The sequence below is a fragment of the Oryzias latipes genome, chromosome 19, assembly GCF_002234675.1.
Source record: "Oryzias latipes chromosome 19, ASM223467v1".
NCBI lineage: Eukaryota > Metazoa > Chordata > Actinopteri > Beloniformes > Adrianichthyidae > Oryzias > Oryzias latipes.
In genome coordinates this window covers 18778841-18803428 of record NC_019877.2, presented here as the reverse complement: position 1 = coordinate 18803428, position 24588 = coordinate 18778841, and the positions used below count along the sequence as shown (strand labels likewise).

At 39.5% G+C, this 24588-nt stretch overlaps 2 protein-coding genes and 1 long non-coding RNA gene across 3 annotated transcripts in view; 1 reads left to right on the top strand and 2 right to left on the bottom strand.

Annotated features, from left to right (window-relative positions):
• Nucleotides 1-283: 283 nt before the first annotated feature.
• Nucleotides 284-1508, bottom strand: LOC111946456. The gene is made up of 3 exons (XM_023949808.1): nt 1423-1508; nt 966-1059; nt 284-873 (listed from the first exon to the last, which is right to left on the bottom strand). Exons 1-3 carry the CDS (start codon nt 1506-1508, stop codon nt 421-423), a joined length of 633 nt encoding a protein of 210 aa, XP_023805576.1. The 3' UTR covers nt 284-420.
• Nucleotides 1509-11050: 9542 nt separating this feature from the next.
• LOC110017169 lies at nt 11051-12558 on the bottom strand. The gene is made up of 2 exons (XR_002292466.1): nt 12476-12558; nt 11051-11169 (listed from the first exon to the last, which is right to left on the bottom strand). It is a non-coding gene; the product is annotated as an uncharacterized LOC110017169 (long non-coding RNA).
• A 26-nt stretch (nt 12559-12584) lies between these two features.
• Nucleotides 12585-24588, top strand: part of myo1d (myosin ID) — a 98195-nt gene continuing 86191 nt past the window's right edge. The window contains exon 1 of the mRNA XM_011488384.3: nt 12585-13006. Coding sequence (XP_011486686.1) covers nt 12912-13006 — 95 coding nt within the window. The 5' untranslated portion in view covers nt 12585-12911. The remainder of the gene's footprint in view (nt 13007-24588) is intronic.

The following is a 24588-nucleotide window of genomic DNA, read 5'->3' as shown; positions in this document are numbered from 1 at the left end:
TACTAAAAGTCCCAAGGAGCATTTGGTCTTTCTACCAATAAAACCCAAAGGGCAAACAATCGGCTGGAAGACTTTTAGCTAATCTCCTAAATCAACTGTGAACGACTGCTTTTCTTATGTAAATAAGGCAGATACTGGCGCACCATGGGTGGGGCTATCCTATTTCACTTCAGTGAAACTTGTTTTTTATATTGCCATCTTTGGTGAAAGATCTACGCACATGGTTTTTTTCCTTCAGATTTACTTTATAAAAATAATAGAAAAAGACATTTTTATACATATTTGCAAAGAATTCAAAAATTTCAGTGAGTACATTTCAGCAATCACTCACAATCCTGGCACTGCCATTGTATCTCTCTTCTGCATTTGCCACATGTGTATCTGTAGCAGTCAACACATCGCACAGTGGCATGATTGTTCTTACACTGGTGCTTGACCTGACACATTGCTCTTTTTCCAGGGCCAGGTGTGGAAGGTTGTTGCCGAAGCAATTTCTTCTTTTTGTGCCTTCTTTGCATCCACATGAGAGTTAGCCAACTCTCTTGCAAGCTTCGCCAGGAAGTCCACTCGTCTCTCCTGCCTGCCGGTGCATGCTTGATACAGCACATGTGCATTCAGTGCTGCCATGTCAATCATGTTATAGAACACAGCGACCGGCCAGCGCCGTGTTCTTTTGCGGACAGTGTACTCCCGCATCATCTGCTCTATCACGTCCACTCCGCACTTTGTGGTGTTGTAAAGGGTGACGGTGTTTGGCTTCCTTTTGGTGCTATTCTCAGTCTGAACCACGCTGTGCATGCTGCTGAGAATGTAGACGGTCTTCTTCCTTTTGGGCGCGTACACCGTCAGCGTGGCACCAGTGGTTGAAAACACCTAATTAAATTGAAAAGTTTTTATTTTCATAGCACTTTCACAAACAAATTAGAAACACATGAACATAGAGGAACAAAAGACCTGCCACATACCTGAGTGGTGAATTCATCACAGTCTGTCTGCCTAGCAGATTGTGGAATTTCCTGGCGAGTCTTGTTGACTGAGCCGAGGATGGTGGTCTTCCGGCTAAGCAGTTGTTGCGAAAGTGACAGCGATGTAAAGAAATTGTCTGTGGTAACATTTCTGCCCTTGTCCAGGAATGGTTCCATTAACGTCATCACAACATTTTCAGACAGTCGCTCCCTACTGGGAGGACTGGGGTCCTTGCCAAGATATGGGAGGACAATGCAAATGTACTTGGATTTTAAGTCATAAGCCACCCAAAACTTGATTCCAAACTGGTCAGGCTTAGTTGCAACGTATTGCAGGAAACGGAAGCAAGTCTTTGTCGGGAAAAGCTGTTCACCAACAATGATGTGTCGACCGGGGTTGTAGGATGTTATGCAGTTGGTGACAAATGATCACCACACACCAGAAATTGCAGCAAACCTATCAGTCTTTGCTCGGTCACTGCGGGTGGACCTGTCATCAAAGCGTAGGTGTGGCATGATGCCTTGGAAGCGATTCCGGGACATAGTTCTTATGATCTGTGGGTTTCCCAGGTTGGCTGACCAGCAGTCACTTGGTGCTGGAACCTTGGTAAGCCCGCGCAAGATGACAATTGCAACAAATGCCATTAGTTCAGGAAGGCCCATGAACCAATCATCATGCTCTGTATGCTGTGCATATTGAACGGTCCATTCCTGAATGCTGTGAAGCATTTCCAGACTGATAAACCAGAGAAAGCTCTGAAGGCGGCTTGAGATACTACTCCTGGCCTCATCTGTTGGCTCTCCATCTCCGGGGTAAGCCTCGATAGGGGTGAAATGGAGATGCTCTCCCACCTGTTCTTCATGCCACACTGTGCCATCTTTTGCTGTGTCTGTCACGTCAGTCGACAAAGGAGGTTCTTTTTGGGGTTGAGGTACAGTCTCTTCATCTGCAATGTGAACAAGTTCACATTGTGAGCAATGATCAAGACAAATGATATCACAAATGCATGCACAGACACTAGTCCAGTATCTCCTCCTCTGTATCTGAACATTTACTTGTTTGAAATGAAATAGGAAATACGAAACAACATAAAATGAAATCTAACCTGAAGACAGCTCCGACATATCAGAATCTGAATCTGGCTGAAGTTCTATGTCGTCTCCATCCGAGTCACAGGGGTTTACTTTGCTCAGGATACTTTCCAATGCCTGCCGAGTGGAGAGTCTTCAATGCATTTTTGTTCCGTAAGGCCCGTACACACCGGGACGAATATTCGCCAGCCGTTATTCGCCAGCGTTTTTCAACACGTTTTTTGTGTTCACACCCAGGCGATTTTCGCTGACGATGAGCCGAGCAAACATGCAATTTCATTCCCTGACATTAGATGGCGCTTAATGTAAAACAGAAATACGCCCTGTACACAAGGTTGGGCTGCGCAACTTTACGCTTCTTAAAGTCGCTTTACACTCAGAAGAAGAGAGCAAGTATTTACGCGCTTGTCAGAATCAAACAAACAAAACATGAATATTTCCAGCACCAGTAGCTCTAGTTCCAGTTCCAGAGATGAAGAAATTATTGTTCTGTTGAATGATGAAAGACGCCGGGAAAGATGTCGATTTTGGGTACATCCCATAGTTACGAGAAGAGAAGAACATGGGGAGTTTTATCGACTGGTACAAGAGCTGAAAATGTATCATGAGCGTTTTCGGGTATATTTTAGAATGTCCCTCAGTGTTCATCTTATTTCTTCGCGGCAGTGTAGACGCTACTTGACGTATATCTTCTTCGCCGTGACATATGTGTGCTCAGCAAGACAGTTTTGTGTTTGAGCGCCCCCAAGTTGTGTGTTACTGGAACTTCAGAAGCTCCTGACACGTGTGCAAAAGCACCATTCTCATTGGTCGTATAGTTTTGATGCGGCGCGTCAAACCAAAAAAACGAACCTGAGGGTTTTTATTTTTTAAAATGACGCTTTTACGCGGGGCGTTTTTCGCGTCGGTGTGCACACTCACATTGGTGCCCTTTGTTTAGTCACGAGGCGTCAAACGTCGGCGAATATCGTGTGTATACAGGCCCTTAGGGAGGAGGTTCACTTCACACAGCAAAAATTTCCTGAGGCCAGTGAAGTAATAGGCTATGTTCAGTGAGGTTTTTATCCACCTCAGCACAAAAGGAATTACCTCTTATTTGTGAGCAAGCTGCTTTTATGGGTCTATAGATGTGCAATTTTACACCCATTGTTTACAACTAGGTGACACCCTACAAGCCAACATGAACAATACAACGACCATCTCAACACAGTCATTTAGTAGCCCTCTCTCCCTCATACAAACAAGCAACCCCCTCCCCCTCACCTCACACTCCCCCGCACATTCTTCAGGTAATGGCCACATTTACAAACGAAATGATGCTTGCTTTAGTCAACAGAGTAGCCAGCTAGCATCTTCTTGGCTAAAAGAGGTCCAGAAAAGGCTGGGACTTCTAGTGTTAAGTGTCAAATGCTTTTTGTAAGTCAATGAAAATTCCAGCTGCTTATTTCTTTTTGTCCAGAGCATTTGTGATTTCTTCCACAGCATCAATGATAGCCAATGAGGTTGATCTGTTTCCTCTAAAACCACATTGGTTTTCATTTATAATGTTATGTTAATCAATAAATGTAACTAATTTATCAATGTAAAAAATGTTTTAAAGGTCTATAGTTTGTAAATGGGTGTTTGTATCTACTCATAGATAAGAATCACTTTTGCAAATTTTTTTTTGGTTTGGGAATCTCCCAGTTTGTAATAAGTTACATAAGTGTATTAGAGGCTTAGAGATACTATTAATTACCCTTTTCACCACCGTCATATCCATATCCTCACAATCTTTTGAGTTTTACTCTTGAACTTATTTTCAATTCATTCAATACAATTCAATTAGAAAATTAGACGTATACAGGGAAACAAAATGCTTTAATCATTAAACATTGCTATTGCAAATGCTCGGCTGCAGAGTTCTTCTGTTATTAGTAAGCCTTAGTTAACCAAGATCTGAATCTCTTATAGATAAACATTTGTAATCTTCTTTACCTCTTTTATTGAGAATTAAGTAATTGGACCTTTGTGACTGTTGATCTAACAAACAAATCAGTTCTTGCATGTTAGCCTAACCATCAGGGAGTGCCAAGGGGTCATGTTGACTCAGAATATCACAGTTCATGAGTCACTTTTTTTTGTTATGTAAGGCCGTTATCCACTATGCGGGTCACCACCAACCTGGTAGATATTCGATGAATCTTTTACGTTTGAGCTTTTTTAAGTGGTAAAAACTTCTGGCACTTGAGACAAACTCAAACTATTCAAGGACTGACAAACTCCTCAATCCTTTGAATACACAAATGACATTCCTGTGTTCCTGTTGTCCTGCAAATCACTGAATGAATACACAATGAAGCTGCTTTGAGTGCTTCTCTGTCTGTCCATCTGTTTTGCAGATGAATGAATAATACCCCCCAGGCAGCTGATGTCACGCAAGGTTATTTACAGTTACTCAGAGCTTAAACGAGGGGCTGAATCTCCCAAAAGCAATTCTGAGTTTCAACATAAAGCCAGGTTCCTTGACAGACAGCTCCATCCCCTGGATTCTTCTAGTCCTTGACACATGGAGTCCATATGTCAAAAACTGGAATATAATGGTGTCAACATGTTTATTGCATGCAAAACAATAGCTGCCGATTGTCAAAGTTCTATGGAATATTCTTTTCAACAGGTTTTTGCTGTTGTCCCACATATAGGTTTTCTAACTGAGAAAAACATGCAAATGAAGGATCACTTTGTGCTTCTGTAAAGCCATAGGAAACATTTTTAAAAACATGTTTAAAACTATTTTCAAGATCCACAATCCAGCACATACACAAGCACAGGTGTCTTTTCTGAGTGCCAACACATCAAGCACAGTACATGGACTTCTGGTAGCTGCTTCTAAAGTCCCACAAGTCAGCCAGGCTCGATAGGACTCGATCTTCAGCATGGCGCCATCCATTATTTGCAGAGACTACAATTGGATTCATGGTTTACTGCCCTGACTGGCACCAGAGACCTTGGGACCATGACGTCTCTGGAGGTGGAAAACATTGTTCACTCAAACAAAATGTCTCCAGCCTCCTTCAGTACCTGTGTAAACCTCTACCAGATGTACCAGATGTGGGAGTTTAAGATCAATTTGAAACTAGGCTTAACCAGGCATTCCTAGCAGACTCTCGCAATACGTTTGGGCCTGCTGAGTTTGTCGAACCTTCTCCACCGGTACATCCAACTCACCATTAGGTATTGATTGGTTCAACTTAGTGTCCAAGTTACATGGCTGAAGGTCAGATGACAAACCATGAAGTCGATCATTGTTCTTTTGCCTAAAGTGTCCTGGTGGCACGTGCACTGATGGACGGACACCCTTATTGTTGAAGATGGTGTTCATTGTGGACCAACTATAACTGACACAGAAGTCGTATAGGAAAGCATTGTTCAAGTGCAGATCAGAAGGGCATTTCTTTTCAATCTCATTCTTTTAGTTGACGTTGACCATTGTCTACACGGACACTGAAGTCTCCCAGTAGAATATAGCAGTCCGTGAGTCCGAGGACTTTCTAGTGGCCCTCCGAGAAACACCAAGTGGGTGGATGTGAGAGACCTTATAAGACATAATTCATACTTTGTCGTATGAATTGTGTCTCATACGGCCTCTCATAGGTGGAAACTCTGTACTGCTTATGAGCTAACAAATCTACTGTGGGTCCTTAGCCAAGCCCCTTTGCGCTGTTGCCTAACTGGGACTCCCTGTGCCTTGAAAGTAATGGATAGAGTCAGGGAGGGCATATAGCGTAAAAACACTCCGCTGAACCACCTATGCGAATCAGTGAAAACTGGTTTACTGTGGTGACCCCTAACGGGATAAGCTGAAAGGTGGAAAATAAAAACCTTGACCTAACACTGGAGTTGAATCTAGATGGCAAACAACTCTGGTTTTCAAGTGGTTTTAGTTATCATTGCTTTTAATTTCTCCGAAGCATCTTGAACAGGTGAGTTCAGTCAGTCAGAGTCTGGAACATCCTCTTTCATCCAGATCAACAGAAAGTGGGGCAGGAATAACTGTAACAAACACAGCCCTGGAAGCTCTCCACGGACTGGGGCGGGGGTCGGCAACCCGCAGCTCAGGAGCCGCATGCGGCTCTTTAGCGCTGCCCTAGTGGCTCCCTGGAGCATTTTCAAAAATGTTTGAAAATGTAAAAAGATGGGGGAGAGAAATATATTTTTTGTTTTAATATGGTTTCTGTAGGAGGACAAACAAGACACAAACATTCTTAACGTTTACCAATGCTCTAAGAATGTGTAGAATAAATATTGTAACACCCGGCAAGTACATCACTTGCAGCGGACGATACGGGAGCCAAGCTGTCAAAAATATTGAACTGTCAATCAACTAGCTGCGCTGGAGGACTGTCCATGTCCCATACAGTACACGACTCCGAACAGTCTCAGAGAAGTGGAGGCAAAAAGAGAAGCTTGGAGCGCAACCTGTTACCGGCCTATCAAGACCATTTATTTTGAAAACACACCACACTGAACATTGCACAGAGCTCATCAACCTCTCTCCCTTCTACACTCATGGTGCAACATAAAGAACCAACATAACAGGAAGAATAAACTAAAGTGGAACAACAAAACTGCCATATGAAAAGAAACGTGGGCAAACAGAAACGCTCATGCTGAGCCCTAATAAGATCATCATCCCACATCCCACAATCCCCTGCTGCTAACAGACCTAAAATGCACATGACCGCCACTACAATTTCAACATTTCTGTCAATGAAAATTTGCCTCATAGCCTGCGACACACGTTTCCACCAGCAGGGCTTTTTTTATTTTTTATTTTTTTACTTTTAGCAGACCGCTGGGCAGGTGGCTGATGTAAATCGAACCACCGTCAGTTCCGTGCATTGATCTGCTACACAACAAAGTCCGATGGCTGTCCAGGGGTGACGTATTGCGTCACTTTGTCATCTGTTTAGAACACGTGAAAAATTCCTGAAAAGCAAAGACCTGAACTACCCACAACTAGAAGATACTGTGGCTCGAAAAGCTGCACTTTTTGGTGGATATGACTGTGACAAGCCACCTAAACAAGCTGAATGAAAGTCTCCAGGCGCCGCAAATGCTTGAAGTTGTTCTGTCATTCGAGCGCAGGCTGACTGTCATAGGGCACGCACGTTCCATTTTATTGTTTTTTGTTCGAATCCTCAAAATAAAAATGACATTATCTTTATTACATTTATTTAATTTTATCAAAGCAATGAAACATAATTCATTGATATTATAATGAAGTTAAACTTGCACAACAGAGCAGTTACGTGACGCGTCGTTCTCCGCAGAATGCACTGCAGGGCAAATAAACATTTAATCGTTAATGCTCATTATGTATTTGTCATTTTGATAGTAGGCTATCAAAATGACTAAGCGGCTCCAGACATATTTGTTTTTTTGTTTTTTTCTTCCAGTTTGGCTCTTTCAACATTTTGGGTTGCCGACACCTGGACTAGGGTTAGACACCACTGAAGCTCACTGTCTCCCTCTGCAGGATTAGGCAAACCTCCAAAATGTTAATGTTCCTGACTTACAATCAGTTTTATCATTAAACTAATTTTTTTATGGTGTGTCAAAAGCAATTTCTTAGTCTTCTATCATGATTAATATGCTATGTTTGACAAATGAAAGTTTAAATGCACTCAGTTGTGGCAATTCTGAAAAACACGTAATGAAATAAAGATTTTAACATTAGATAGATAATAGATAGATAGATAGATAGATAGATAGATGTATAGATAGATAGATAGATAGATAGATAGATAGATAGATAGATAGATAGATAGATAGATAGATAGATAGATAGATAGATAGATAGATAGATAGATAGATAGATAGATAGATAGATAGATAGATAGATAGATAGATAGATAGATAGATAGATAGATAGATAAACATAATAATTTTAATTATCATACTTATTTGTATGTACCTTAAAAATGTGTCATTAAATTGTAGATTTTTGCCATCTAGATTTAAAGATGGTGACCCATTAATTTAGTGGGCCTGCTTAAGTGCTTTGCCACACTTCATAACAACAACAAGGGTGCTCTATTAATAATGTGAACGCTTTTTTCATGAGGAGGTTGAAGCTTCATGTAAAGAGGTTTTTGTATATTGATGCTCCTTTGGTGTTAAAAGTCTCATCAGGACCAATCTTTGTCACGCTGACATCTTGTCTTTTTAGATTCAGGCCAATCAAGCCAGCATGAGCTCTGTGTAAGTGCTAAAAAGTAGGCAGACAGACAGAATAGGAAAATCATCCATTATGAAACAAAAGCTCTCAGTTTTCACAGATGTTGTTTTTCCCATTGAGAACAACACCCACCTTTTGTCATGCTGTGCTTGTTAAACAAAGAAGAACATCACATTGTATTAAAACCAGCAACTCACAAAGTTTCGTGGCAACTTGTGCTGAACACAGAGTTGTCTTTACTTGGTTTTCATTTTGCCAGACCTAAAAAAACTGTGGAAAGTCAGTCTTTAGATCAACACAAGCCCCATTGTTTAGAGAAATGTAAAAGAAAATTATTTTCCCTAATGAAAGCTCTTTTTTCACTTACAGTTTTAATTTTAAATTTATACAATTAAAAAGGATTTCAGGATGACAACATCTGCTTTTCTTTTTTATTGCTTTTTTTGTTGAAGGGTTTCAAGGTGGTATAGTGTTAGCACTCTCATCTTACAGTGAGAAGGCCCTGGCTCAAATACCAGCCGCGACCCTTGTGTGTAGAGTTTGCAAATTCTCCTTATGCATGTGTGGATTTTCTTCAGGAACCTCAGCTTCCCCCCAATGTCCAAAAACAGGGTTCAAGTTATTTGTCCCTTTTATGTGTGTGTGGCCCTGCAACAGACTGGCAGGGTGTACCCTGCCTCTGCCCAAAAGTAGCTGGGATAGACCTCAGCAACCTAATGACCACAAACGGGGTACAGTGGTTTCTGAAAATGGAAGGATGGTTGGTTGGACATTTTTGGTCCGACAAAAGACTAATAATCACTTAAGATATCGTTAAAAAAATAATTTCTCACTTTTAAAGCTTTTGGAATAACAGCCAAAAACTTAAAATAGTTGAAAAAACGGAATGACAAGAAGCAATAAAAAAAAATCCGCCTGGTGTTAATTTTCTTCTTTTTAATGCACAATTTAGAATCTGTCAAAAGTTTAGTCCTCGTAAAATAGATGTGAATTATTATATACGTCCTTAGCAATTCATTAACTCTTTGTCCAGTGTTGCACAGTGGTAAAATGGCTAGCACTCTAACTCTGTACCCACGAGGCATTGGTTCAAATCCTCACATGATCTTTTCTGTGGGGAGTTTGCGTGTTCTCTTTATAATTGTGTGCGTTTTCTCCGGGCACTCCAGTTTCCTCCTACAGTCCAAACATGCTTGATAAGTTGAATGCTTGATGAGGATGAATGGGTTTTCTGCCTAAAGGCACATTTGTTATCACAAAATCATTTATGAGTAGTTTTGTTTCACTTTATGCTGAAGCTTGTTTAGGAAGATGATTTGTGCTTCTGGGACACAATCCTGGACCTGGATGCCATAGCAAAGGAGTGTTTGACTGTCATTAGGAAATGTTAACAATCATGTTTTTTTTATCTTTTTATAAGGTACTTTGTCTTCAATACAACTTAGAAAAATGCAGGAAAAACGTAAGGCAACAATATGTTTCACTAATTTTCATTTCTTTTTCATTATTTTTCTACCACATAGATTACAGTCTTTGTCTACTTCTTTCGATGCAGTATTTGCTTTTTTAAATTGTTAAAATTAAAGCTGTATGACATTGTGGATATGGAGGTAAATGTTGCATAGTGTTTTCTTATTTATTTATTTAACCTTTATTTATCCAGATAAGACACATTAAAAAGAAAATCTGGCAAAAGTCAAGATCTGTTGAAAAATTAAAATAAAAAGAGCTCCAGGAGATAAATAGGAACACAGAAAAGCATAATAAAATCATGATAAAACAGTATAGTGTTGAATTTGACAATTTTCCAGTGAATTTTTTGTTCAGGGTTTTATCTCTTTTATATTTTCATTTACAGTTGTTCTTCTTTATTGTTTTGCACTTGAATCTCTGCTCTGTCCTGCTGTTGCATTTTATGAATGCAGTAAAACAATGGAGAATCTTATCTTATGCAATGTATTGTGCCATACAATGGCAAAAACCTACAAGCTGAGAGGTGTTTGCTTGGGCACTGAAGTACTTGCTCCTCATCATGAAGGACAGGACTTCAAGCAGATATAAAGTCAACAGTGTATCACAGTAACAGAATCTTGAAGTTAAGTCAGAAAAAAAGTGGATGTGCACAGGTTGCACACTAGGTGGCAGACCAACATCATACATATTGTTTTGCCCATCAAAAAGAAGCACTCACAGGAGGTTGGACTAAAATGTTCATTTTTTATAAAATCGATCAATGAATCAATCAAACAAGCAAGCAATTGAATTGTGATAAAATACAAACAAATACATTAACAACGGAAAGGGAAATATTTTTTTAATTAAAGAAGCACTGTACTTGATGTTCATGAATGAATAAAATATAAATAAAAAATACCACTACACTAATAAATTAATCATTTAATATATATTTTGGGTAATAAAATTATTCACACACACACACACACACACACACACACACACACACACACACACACACACACACACACACACACACACACACACACACACACACACACACACACACACACGTATAAACGTATATATATAAAATAATGTTTAAAATGATTCAAATAAATGCATAAATATCTTTTTAACATTATGTAGAACTCAATCCTAAAAATGTAAATAAAAGCATAATGGTTAATTATTAACAGTTAAAATAAGTGAATTAGTAAAATATATAAAACATCCTGCTTCTTCGGAATCAAAACAGTCCTCACAGGAACAGGAACTCTCGGGTCCTCAGGGAGGTCATTCAATGGTGTGGAGCATATTCAATGGATTTTACAGTGGGAAATTTTATTTCTTGCTGCGATAGACTGGCGACCTGTTGTAGATGTCCCCTGCCTTCGCCCACAAATGACCAAGATTGGCTCCGGCAGCCCAGTCACCCTGAAAGGGACAAAACGGGTTTAGAAGATGAATAAATGAACGACTAAGAGTTCTGGGGGGTTCTGCAGTAAAAGAAAATCAGACAGTGGGAAGGGCTGAGACTTTAAAGAGAGTGAAACCACAATGAGGTCTTCTTCAGATCCCTGTTTGGAAGTGAGCAGCTGAGTTTTGTACTAATAAAAGTTTGTTAATAGACTGCTTAAAACTGATCTTCAATATATCTCAAAAATAACCTTCAAACAATTCAACATTACTTTTTTTTCATGTTAATGGAACTGAAAATCATTGGAGAAGATAGCATTTTATTCTAATTCTAAAATTGGTTTTACTCTTGACTAAGAAAGCTATGCGTTCCGTTAAAACTTAGTCACCCACTACATCTGCAGCAAATGAATAAATGAACTTTATTTATCTCACAGGGAGAAATTCACCCATTATGGCAGCCCAAAGGAAATGAAACTGTACTTCAATGTACTTCAATAAAAATATTAAACAGTTCAAATCCACAAAAAGTATTTTGTTCTGTTATATATGCGTCTTTGTGCTGTCAGCCTTTTCCTTGCTTAGTAATTTTAAACTAAATATGACTAGGCCCTCATTGGTTTAAGATCCAATAGAAGAAGTAGACAACATTTGTAAAATTACTTTTTCTTTTCTTCTCCCCTCTAAACATTGTTTTACATGTGTCCTAAACATCAAGATCCAATATTCTACCAATATTTTGCTTAGTTTGTGAAATTTGTATATCGAGATGGGAAACAAAATGATTTAATGTATTATCAACAGTGGTATAGAAAAAAACGTTGAAAAGTTTATCTGTTATAGGAGCATCTTAGTCATGAACTCCAATGCTACCATCATTTTATCTCCTTCAGCTAGAGTCACCACAGATGTGGTAAAGGTGGCTCTGGAGCCTAAAGTTGCAGACCCCTGGAATAAGAAGACCAGCAATTAGAAAATTGCAGTGATCACATCTATATCAAGTCATAGCAGGACCAGCTGAAAGACAGGGTCTAAATCTAGTCTGATATGATTGGTAGGCTAATATTTTAGATGTTAAATTAGTTGTTCTATTTAACAATATCTCTACAGCTTCAGGAAAATATCTTCAATAAATGTATTCACGAGACATTGTGACTCCCAGTTTTCCCTTTTATGGAAAAAGACTGCATCCTGAAAAATAAGCTGCGTTTTTTTCTCAAAGGCGTCGACAAGTCGCTGTTTCCCCATCATCATCACTGAAATATGCGTCAGAAAGCTGCGGAGCGGCGGTCTTTAGGAATATTTGAAATAGCTTTCAACTCACAAAGTCCATTCTGACCAACACCTTTCTGACGTCGGGGGCGGGGCTTGAGGGTGGAAGCTGCTCTCCTATTGGTGGACTGGCCGTCCCGGCGACAGAACACAAAGTGCAGGAAAACGGCCGGCCGGGGCTGGAGCTCGGTGTAACGGGACAGGGAAGCCTTCCGCGAGAAAGGGGAACATAAGTTTGGACATGAGGGATAACCCGACATAACTTTGTTTGGAAAATAAATTAAAAAAAGGCAAGAGCTTAAGGAAAACAGACTGTTTGAAAATTTCGAACGTGTCGTTTGATTTGTGACTAAAAGAAAAAAAAATGCGGTTTCCAGAGGTGAACTTTGAGGAAAGGTGCGCTCAGTGAGACACGCCAATGCTTGCGACAGCACTTTAAATCAACTTTTTGAACTGTCTTCCCCCTGTGAGTTTCGCTAAGAGTTATCATGGCAGAACATGAAAGCCTGGAGTATGGAAAGGCAGATTTTGTGCTTTTGGACAGCGTGTCAATGGAGGACTTCATGGCCAACTTAAAGCTCAGGTAAGGCGAACTCCGCGGGCTTTGTTTGTAAATCTGTCTGAAAGTGTAAAGCGTCTCTTATATTCGGAAACAATTAAATGTTTGTGTCGTGGACTGAATATTTTGCTAAGCTAGCCGCCGGTTCCTTAAAAACCAGTCAGTCGTGTAAAGGTGCCATTACCTGTATTCATTGGAATGGTAAGTGCTTTTCAAAGAGCCGTGGGACTCCACCCGGACCGCACGCGCATGGTTTGAACAGGTGAGAGGTGTGCGTCATGCAGCCTCTGAGTGACGTCATGTTTTGTGAATGAAGGGCAGCTTTACGCTTCCAGACGGGCTGCACCTTTTCAATCGATTTCCCCCTCTCTGGGATGAAAGTGAAAACCGATCCCCCAGCTTTGGTGGAGCGTCCACTCCAGAACTCTTCTCCCATTTTACTCTACTAACCTAACTGCAGGCTGGACAATATTTCCAGGACCAGATTGTTTTTGCAATTCATATTTCTTACAGCTCCTTTGAGCGAAAATTTCATCCTGGCCACATACTAAAAACAAAAACCAAAAAATCTCAGTGGGCGAAATAAAATAATAATAATACTAATAATTGGGCCACAATCTCTAAAGCCCCCCAAAAACATCAAGTCAAGCTATGTTCACACTGGCCACTGTAATTTCTTTGCAAGAGAAAACTTTGGGTTGAGCGATCTTCTGGTAATTCAGCACATGTTGCTACACCCACAACTGAACTTTTATTGACCTTTGACCTTGGGGAGAGGCCATCATCTTGAATTTTCCAGTAAAAAAATCTCCTTTAGGTTCACCTACAAATTTAAATTCCTTCTAGAGATTTCGAACTGTTTCCTCCTAACTCCTCGAGCATCAATGAGAAGCTACTTGTGAAAAAAAAAAAAAGTTAAATCTGGAAACTGTAGATTTTAACTGCCGTTGGCATGGGGAGCTCGCAAAAATGACGTTGCTCGCACATTTTTACTGGACTATTTTGAAAATGTATTGGATGAATTCTTGGCTCAAGAAAATCATGTATGATATGAACCTAAAAGGAATGTTGTCGTGGTTAACAAAAATAATCTGTTGGTTTAGCTCCATAGCAACTATTTTAGTTTTTGGTTTCCTCGATGTAAAGTTATGCAATTTCTAGAACTATGGTTTTTGCATTTCTCTGGCAACAGAGTTGCTGATAAAACGGAGGTAATGTGGAGGCTGATCGTGCCTGCAGGCCATTCAACACTCCCCATTTTTCTTATTCATTTTATCCATACATTTTTAAAATACAGTTTTTTTTTGACAGTTTGAAAACCCTTTCCATATGCAGATGTCAGTGTTTTCCTGTTGTGGTTCTCAGATTTTCCCATGCTGCATATTTAACTGCTTTTCCTGTTTTAGAGAACACAGGTGCAAACACAAAGGTGGGCAGACTTGAGGGAATTCAACTGACATGTACTAAACAGAAGTTAAGATGGCAAATTTATGTGTAACTGCATTAGTCACAAACACTGCAGTTCAATCTTTTCTTCTCATATAAACATGCCACAGTGGTGGTAGGATAAACATTTGGAGAATGTCAAAGATGAGAAGTTGAAGGTCTTTTTCATTAGTGAACGAGTTTATGCTTTTAGGGAGAGTTTCTTTCACTGCCGTGTGTTTGCATCCCTCCCATGTAGTGTTGTTTAATGAATGACTTTTCTGGTATTTGTTAACATTTCAATGTGTTTCTCCTTCCAGTTCATCTTAACTAGGTTGTCATGACAAAATGAAAGAACATGACTGATTTGAGCATTTTTCGCTGGAAACCTTAAGTTTTCCTCTGTCTTTTTAACAAGTTTTTCTTTAGTGATGTGATCTGCAGAGATAAATCTTTGGGTTGTTTCATGCTGGCATATTAAATCTCAGGATTCTGTTCATTTATTTTTAGTATTTTTACTGGAGGAGATTTAGAGCTTCAAATGATATGTTACCCCTGCCAGCGGGACTGAGCACAAAAAAAAGCATTAGGAAAATAAATATCTGAAAATATGTCCTATAGTGAAAAACGGGCATTACAGTGTAAAATAATCCAGAGGTTGGATTTAGGGAACACTTGAAAACAAAAACCTTTATTTAAAGTCCGACTCCAATCATCGTTTGATCTATTTTAAAAGCATTCCCAGTGGCTTTTTAAATTATAAAATCATAAAAACCTGGGTCGTTTTTCTTAATACATAGTTTCTGCAGAGCAGCAGGAGTTCATCAGAAATTTGCCTTGAGTTGGCACGGAGTAAGCCTGCCCCCACTTCCCATCATTCGTAACTGAGCTATCTGTTTACATGCGCCTCGACTAGCTAACAGTCCCTTACACCCTCAACGTAACATTACCAGTGCAACAGAAATGGCGAGCAATATGGGAGCTATGCAGATGTAGAGTTCGGCCGAGGAAAACAAAGACAGACTTGGATCTAGTCGACTATGCTGGGCTTGTGGCCCGCCCAGTCTTTAGATTTACCTGAATTTGTTCCACTGGCCATATTGTGTTATGTTTTCTGTATGTTCAAATGTATTTCTGTGGAGAACCTGGCCGCTCTGCTTAGCAGCTTTTTTTTTTTTTTACAGCCATACGTTTTAAATTAGATCAGCTTCAGTCGTGTAAACAGTAGCGCTGGCAGCCAGACGGGGGGGGGGGGGGGGGGGGGGGGGGGGCTGAGAGCAGCCAGACGTCGTTTTCCCAACTCTTCCCTATTTTCTGTCTGTTTGTTTTCCCTCCAGCGAGACGGCTTCGTCCGGAGGTGGCGTGTGCAGATTGTTATTTGTGAAGGGTGTGACCCTCCAGGAGGGCTTCCCTTTTGCCTTTTTTTTCCTGTAGTCGCAGCGTTTTTGTGTGAACGTCAGTCTGTCATCGACTGGAGGGACCAATGCAGAGGGCTTCCAGTCAGGTCTCTCCATTTGTCCATCAAGTGGGACTAGTTGGATAACTGTAATGAAGGGTCGTAGTGGTGGGTTTGAAATACCTGATGCTCAGCTGAGCATTTAAAATAAAAAGGAAATTCTATTTCCCAGCATTTTAAAACTGTTTGGTTTCAGCAAAATTGGACCCATTGCTAATTCTCTCTAGTGGAACTCTCTCTTTGATGTTCGTCAGCAACTTTGAAGTGGAGCAGCCCTTATTTAGTGTTTTTCTTAATGCTGGAGTTTGACTAAATTACATTGCTATGTAGGGGAATTACTGCTGTTGTTAAACTCCAGCCGTTCTGGGTTTCTAATCACATCTCTCTCATGGTACCAAGTCACGCATGGTTTAGAAAAGGGCCATTATTGCCATTATTGGTTGTTTGTTGAAAGTTGCTTTATTTAACTTTCAGCTGAACTGTTCAGTCTGTTCCATAAGTCCTCCTATTCTCAAAATAGAGCCCAGCAGATGCCCAGTTTTGTAGAAATGCCTGGGAAGATAAAGGTTCAAATTCCTCTTTTTTTTCTTCCTTTTTTTGGGTGGTGGGGGGTGGCAGGCAAGAGACAATTTAAAAACTATTGAAAAACCATTTAAATTTGAAGGAATAGTATACATGATAGCCAGAAACTTGAGTTGACATCAGATATTTTTTATTCAACTATTATTTATATTTTTTTTAAGAGTAGTTTTAAAGTGCATAGTAGACCTTGTAAGCAGATCTTAGATTTCCCCCCAAACTTTGTGTATAAAATACCAGTTTTAATGTTAAAAAGTTCTTGATTGAATGTCTAAAATGTGTAACACTCTTGTTGCTGCTGTCATCTGAGGCTCCATAACTACTGTATGGTCTGTGCGATTCTGGATGGAGATGAAGATATGGTCAAACACCCCTATAGTTTCATTGATTAGTGATTTCACAGTACAGAAATCTGAACACACTTTCACTGTTTGCCTGTTAAAAAAAGAATCATTCATCAGAGAAAGTCCATCCTCCTAAAGACTTGACTCTTTTTGCTATCAAATATAACCATAAAAAGCTACGTTATTTTAGGTCAAATATAATTTAATATTTATTTATCCATAGATTTATCTTCTGTGTTTCATAGAAGTTGGTTGAGTTGTTTGATTTTGAGTTACCTATGGAGCTCTACATCCTGGTCTTCTTACCTGTGAGTAATCCCTGGTTCAAGGTGGTGTGTGAAGGCGGAGCTCCCTTTTATATTAAAGGTCCATTGGTAGGACCCAGCCACCATTGGCAGAGGGAGAGAGGAAGTCAGATTGTTGTTTTATCAATCATTTTTGATGGATTGACTAAATCATTCCCATAATTGTTGTTGGTCAATTTCCTTTTTGTAGACTAATCTTTTGTAGATTAATTAATGAGTTTTTTTATGTTCAGTTAAGATGTTTTTAAAGACTATTTTGTGTAGTTCTGTCCTGCTCTTTTCAGTGGTTTGACCAACCAGCATTTAAACCCCTTGATGGGTTTAAATGGGTTGATGGATTTGATAAAAACTATATTATTCCAGTTAATCAAACATATGACTTGTTCCTGATTGGTTGGTCTATCCAAACTGGTGTCAGAAGTGGGGTGGCGATAAATCTGGCAGCCTTTGTGACTCGGCCACTGTTTGTTGTTGAGCTGGAGTTTCCTGGTGGTGAAACTGTGATTGCTCTGTATAGTCTTCTCTTTTGTGCTCTTTTTTTAACACCATTGCACTGTGGGATCAAGGAGAACCTGCCCAAACTCTGACAGCAGACAATAACCTAATTATGCTCATAATAAACCAAATTGAATTCATCTAAAGCACAGGTATCAAACTCCATGGGGGGATTCCAGAAAGCAGGTTATGCTAGCTCTCACGGTAAGTTTGAGGCTAAGGAAGTTGATAACCTCAGTTTTCGGTTCCAGAAATGGAGGTATGTTTCAGGGTAGGTCAAGTTGCCATGGCAACTCATGCTCTGAACATAACCTGGTCGGGAGCAGGTTTAGTTGAAGGTTAGTTTGTTTACAGAGAGGTGAAGCAGCATGGGGTGTCCATTTGAAGATGATTTAGTGGATGAAGAAGCTCAGGTAATACTTTTTTCACTGTGAGAGGATGATAAGATCACATATGGATGTTGGAAAAATAAACTTTTTTACTTTTATCTAACATAATTATTTGCTTCAGTTAAGATAAATCATTTGTTTGTTAAATCAGTTTAAAAATAACAGGCAGTTTTCAAACAGTTATTTTACTTTCATTCAAATTAATTCAATTCAAGTAAGTAGGTGTAACGTTGGTCCTGCTGTTAGATCGGCACCACAAAGGATTGTGGGATACCATTTCCTTTGCCTGTCTGGACGGATTTTTGTTTAAGTGTGGGTTTTTGACCTAATGTGTTTAGTTGTTTAGCTGTTTTACTGTGTTGTGCCATGTTTTGCTGAGTTGTTTAGTCCTACTGTGCTTACGTCTCTGCACCATGAGTAAGAGTGAAAGAGAGGATGATGAGTTTATATAGCACCCCTACCGCTGTTTACTGTAATGACTTTGACGGAAAATTCTTTAATGAAGTTGTGCACAACGTGCATTTTTTGCCCCGTCCTTTTTATTGTTATAAAAATGAGCATATCTGCAGGCTCATACTTAGACATATGAGAGATCAAGAAATATAATTAATTAAGATGGAAAAAATATTAATTGAATTGGAGTAATATGACATTTAGTTAGATAAATACATAAATTTGAGTTGTATAAACAATTATTGAGTTTTATAGACGTAAGAAATGAGGTTGATTAAATTTTACTCAATTATTTGTTACCAATAGAAGTAATTAATTTAAGGTGGCAAAATTGGATAAGTTATATATATGAGTCACAAGGAAAATGGAAATAAGATCAGAAACTTGTGCGTTTACTTTGTCTGTTCTTACTACAAGCAGAAACTCTTTCTTTTGATGATGCAGCCATATTACTTTTTTTATGGACGTATAATCTTCATACGCCGTCATTAAAACCTCAGACTCCGTCTCACCGAAGTATAGCACTTTCTTTTTTTCACCACGCGTTTCCATGGTGACTCCAGAAATCGGCGATCCATTGAGAATGTCTTTATGTACTTGACATGCACGTGCATTAACCCAGGGTTACCAAGTCGAGCGTAATTACGCCAACTCATATCCGGTCTTTTGGAACCGACATACCCCAGGTAAGCAAGTTCAGGCGGATTTCAGTCAGAGTTCAGGCTTAAAGTCAGGCTAGTTTAAACATGCTTCCTGGAATACCCCCCAGGTCTCAAGGGCCGGTGTCCTGCATGTTTTCTAACCAACCTGCCATTGAAGCTCCTTATTGGCTAAACACACCTGATCCAGGTACGGTAATCAACAGCAGATGAGGCAGGATTTCTGAAAAAAAACAGCAGGAGGTTGGCCCTTGAAGCCTGGGGTTTGATACCCTTGATAAAGTTTATTTCAATTCACCTTAGGTCACCAAAATAACAATTAAAAAAAAAACATTGAAGGAAATCGACCAAAGAAGACTGGTTTTACTGTCTGCTGATCTAGTCCTTCAAACTGCTGTTTGTTTGGTTGCAGCTTCTTCTTAGAGTGATTTGACCCTCGGTCTCATCTACAGGGACCTCAATCAAGAAGACTTTGAACAGGAAGTCTCCAATAATCCAGGGCAGGAAAGCTGGCATTTCCTTTGCTCCTTGCATTTCATTGTTTCCTGCAGTCCCATGAACATTAGCAAACCATGCATTTGAATTTCAATATTAAATGGTCACATTTATTATCTAGTAGCTCGGACACTTGCTTTTAAAGGCTGAATACCTCACAGCTTTAATGCAGTCAAGTTGTGGTTGTCATTATATCTTAATTACAACTGCTTCTTGGACTCTCAAATTACTTGGCAATTTATTGTCATGTGGTGTTAAAAGAAACAATAGTTCTCCTGTTTTAAAGTCAAGCAGACCAGTGCTGGAGGGGTGGACAATGACAATCTCCAAATGTTTGTCTTTATAACCTTCAGAACAAATACAAGTAGGACCAGATTTCTTCAGCACAGACAGACGCATTAAGTGATCAGTTTTCATCCAAAATGCGTTTGAGCCTAAGTTTCTGTTCTTTTTCACGTTTTAATAAAGAAATAAACTATTTAAGTTTTCAAATCCAAGTAAAAAATCAAAGTAATATTGTTGAGCTCAGGTTTGTGCCTTGGCTAAGTCCTTCTTTGTTTGCCTTCTTTCTTGCCTTTGTTCATTTCGGTGCAATAAAATCAAAGACCATGTGCAGAACACACATTTTGGGGCATGAAAGCATTGAACATTTAATGTCAGCCTACCCATTCAAATAGTCTGAAAACAGTATGGAAGAAAAGTATTTATAGATCAATGTGAAGATAAATGGCTCTTTTATTCACTTCCTGTTTCTTTGCGAAGAAGTCTTTTTGCAAGATTAAAAAAAATCTATAAATCAATTACAATCCGAGAGTTAAAGATTTAAAATCTGGTGAACATATAAGAGACTTGAGCCAGTATTATAATTCTGTAGTGCTGCAGGACTTGGCTGTCCCATAACTCTGTATGCAAGCGTTCCTTCAGTGCCTTTGCCTGGCAGCCGTGCTGGGAGATTTCCTACTAATTGTGAAGAAAAACTCTCCCTTTAGCAGATGGGTTCATAGAAGGCTCTTTGAGAAACGCCTCCAAGGCCTGTTGCACGGAAATCCAGCAGTGAAAAGTCCAGTCCCGCCACAAGAATTTCCATACAACCGCCTGTAATCTGAAACACATTACCATCCCTACATAAATACGGGCTGTTCGTCTGTAGCTTTACTCTTCTTCGAAATAGGTCCACCAGCTCTGAGACGTCTCATTTGTGGAGTGACTGAGCTGGCAGGCGGGGTCGAGCACAGGCCAGCCCTTCAGCACAGCCAGTTTTTTAACACCAGTCTGTTTTGTGGATTTTGGTTTTGCCTCCACTTCATGTTTCACAAAGTATATCTGTCGAAAGGAGAATTAGACCTTATTGGCAAATTATTGGCAGCATGTCGAAAAAAAGCAGAACTTTCATGGAGTCAACGTTTGCAAAAAAAATCTTTTCCTTTTTCTCGGAAGACCAATCTGGTTTCAAAAGGCATTCTTTTAAGGGGTTAGAGTCATGGTGTTGTTACAACAAAACTCGTTTTGTTATCTTTGAAACAAACACACCCTGGAAGTTTTCAATTGTCTTTAAAAAAATGCTTTTTTTTGTGAATACAAAACAGTTTTTGTGAGATTTCTGACCAGTTTCACTGCTGCTGGTTTTAAATAGAGGTTTAATTTTCCAGGTGTCCCATGTAAACTGTCTGCTCCATGATTAAACAAGCAACTGCATCCTCTGTCTGCAACATTACACCCAGACAAAGCATTCCTACTGCACACACACACACACAGACACACACATACACGTACACACATCACTTATCTCATAACCAAGCCTGACTCAACAGATAATGAGGGAGGTGTTTTGCCTGCATAAGCTTGGGCTCTGGTGTTTTCAGGAATCACTGTAATGTCTCTAATCCAGAGGCTTTACAGTAATGCCATAATTTACAGACAGTTTACCATTACATTATTTATTTTTCTTTGCCGATGATTCAGTGATTTTATTTTCTTGCTTCCTTCATGTTGTTGTTGTTGCTCAACTTTCGACGTATCCCTTCAGGGGTTGCTGTTATTCTCTTGTCCAGCTGTTATCTCAGTTGCTACGTGATGAAATAGCATTTGACAAACTAAATGCATGAAATGCTTTGTGATGAATCAGCATTTAAAGAATCCGGTAAGGTGACTTTTATCAAACAAAAGCTCAAAAATATTTTACAAAAAGAAAAGCTGGAATGAGACTAAAAAATTTTCAGTTTTGAGAATTTAATTTCTGAAGATATGCATTTTAGAACGGTGACAATAGTAATCTATTTTATTAACTTAAATTTCACGATAAGCTGTCTTAAAATGGTTAAAAACAATATAAACTTTGAATTGCAAAATCTGATTTATGAATTTTGTTATAAGCTGGAAGTGGTATCATGTGCTGATATTTAGACTTAATCTATTAATCTTATGATACTAGCTGAAAAATCCATATTTTGGAGGGTCATAAACAGTTGAAACCTTGTGTATTCAATAGGGATGCCACAGTTCTCGATCAAAAACAGAACCGTATGTTACACCATTGAGCTGAATCGTGAATCGATTCATTATTCATTCATTCTCCAAACCAGTATGTTTAGGTTGAACGTTTTAAACAGCTGCTGTGCTAAAATTGAGAAGGATTTGGAAACTGAAAGGTTTTTCTTCATTTTTACTTGCTTATTAGCAAATTAAAAATTATATTTGTTCAGATTTTTGTTGTTTTTTATTATACAGAAAACATATAGTGACCTGAAACTAAACCATTACCCAAAAATCGAGGTTTGAACTGAATTGTGGGGAAAGTGAACAGTTACATCACTAGTATTCAGTCTGCTTGGGTCCAGCATCATCCAATGTTTAAAGTTGGTTTGTAACAAACTAAATTCAGAGGACTTCATATTCAAGGTGTTATGATCTTTGTGATGTTTATCAGTACAAGGAATAGACACGCAGAGGTGAGGTGCATCTATATTTTCACACTCCCTCCTTGCATGCACATCCCTTTAGGGCTGTAGACTACCGTATGTTCACAAGTCTAATGGCAGGTGTATTATAACTATTGAGAAAACAGTGTGTTCATCTCGTAGTTCTGGTTGTTATTCTGTGCTCTTCCCTTAGTCATTTTGGAAACCATGATACTGTATAAGCTAACACATGCTGTTGTATGGTATTGCCAGTCCTCACTTTTATGTGGTATATCTTGTGTGCCAGCCTGTGGACTGACAGGGGTGTGGTGGATGGCTTCTGTGCCAGTAAGTAGATAAAAGAAGGGTGGCTCTGTGGAAATGAGCCAGAATATTCAAGTCCAGGATGCTGGAAGTAGGTCACTTGAAATGGAATCCAGATGTTGTCTCAACTTTTACCTGTGCTACCGCTGCTGCCTGAAAAAGATCGTGCCGTCTTCTGGAGGCAGCATGTGAAAACAGGAGATTTACAGGTCTTTGATTTGGCTACCATTTGACACACATGTATTTTTAAAGCAGATCAGCATTTTGATCATACCTTTTGCATCCACAAATGTCATCATGTATCAATGTTGGAGTCATCATCTGTGATCAGGGGCTAACCCTTACACTTCTGGATTAAAGCACATAAAGTAACTGAAGCTAGGTTAAGGTTATTGAATAACTGACCACTGGGTCTCCTTGTCGCCCTCCCTGACACCAGACCCTCTTTAGCCAGCCCTGCTGTCTTCAGTTTTAGAGAACTGTGTACTGAGATTGGCTTACAAAGGGTAGATCGGCTCTCCATCATCATGGACTCTTAGTTTGTATTCAGACTTTGTTCCGGATCGAGTCCCGAACCTTGCGTTTGGTCTGTATTCAGACTGGCATCAAGCGGACAATTCTGTTATGGACCAAAGCTTGTAAACAAAACCACGTGACTAAATATCTCTGAACCTGCATTCATCTGACCACATTTCAAGAGTTGCTGTGTCTCGTCGTTGGGGTGTTATGCCATTGTTTTTAAGAGAATTCTGATAAGGAAACTACCAGGTAGTTTTTAGGGTGACATCACATTAGTGCTGCGCGCATGCTGCGTTGCGGGATGCAGAAAAACATGTAAGAAGCGTTTTCCGCAGTCTTGAAATAAACGTTCTAACAAGTAAACACTTGGACTCTTTTTTTTCTGTTTGATAACAAAACAATCATTGGTTTATATTTTTCCGCGGCTCATCAATTGCTTCATTCCTAATCTGTTTACATCGGCTACGGTGGCTGTTTTGGTCCAGTTGTTCCACTCGTGGAATGGATTGTATTCAGATTGAGGAAGAGCGAACTGAAGCTCAGTCCAATTGGAAATGCACCGAGACCAACTCCAAAGATGGGTCTGAAAGTGGTTCCTGGTTCCGGACCAGGGTCCTCTTGAGTGTATTCAGATTGAAAATTTCTTCCAGATTATCGTGGGAAACTAACTCTGGTTCACTTAAAGCAAACCGAATGTGTCCAGTCTGAATACACTCTAAATGGATTTGTCCTTCTTTCTTGGTTCTAACAACTCGATGTTTGCTTTGTCAGGTTTGTTTTTCTATGGTTTACCCAGGGTACAGTCTGCATGAACATAGTTTTCTGGAGTCTGAAAAGATAGTCACTTTTGGATGTGGGTTTCCTGTGTTTAAGAAATCAAAGTTTCTTGTTTATAATCTTCTCTGTACAGTACAAGCTAAACAGAGGTTCTCTTTTAATATACAAGTGCTTGATGGTTGTAAGGTTGACTCGACAGACTCAACGGTTTTTCTCAGGACTTGATAATGTCAACAAAAGCAGCCAAACTGAAGGGCCTTTGGAGAAAGTTTGAAGGTGTGGTTAGGAGTCAAGAAGGTGAATCCGTCCTGCATCCTTTTGAAAAACAGGATGTTTTTTCTTGACTTTGGCCTGTTGATTGCATGTTGTGGAAAAGCAGCACAGCGCAGAACAACCTCACATTTCCTTGAAACCTGTCATCCACTATTGTCCCCGTCTTTAGAACCAGTGGTCTACATGCCCGGGCATGGTGCTGCTATGGTTTGCATT

Excerpts from the sequence above, each read along its gene's own strand:
- LOC111946456 (XM_023949808.1), bottom strand. The coding sequence starts at position 1,508 with ATGTCCCGGAATCGCTTCCAAGGCATCATGCCACACCTACGCTTTGAT. Across the intron at positions 1,060-1,422 it reads GACCGAGCAAAGACTGATAG|CCGGAAGACCACCATCCTCG; the intron begins GTTTGCTGCAAT and ends ACAACTGCTTAG. Across the intron at positions 874-965 it reads GTGATGAATTCACCACTCAG|GTGTTTTCAACCACTGGTGC; the intron begins GTATGTGGCAGG and ends CAATTTAATTAG.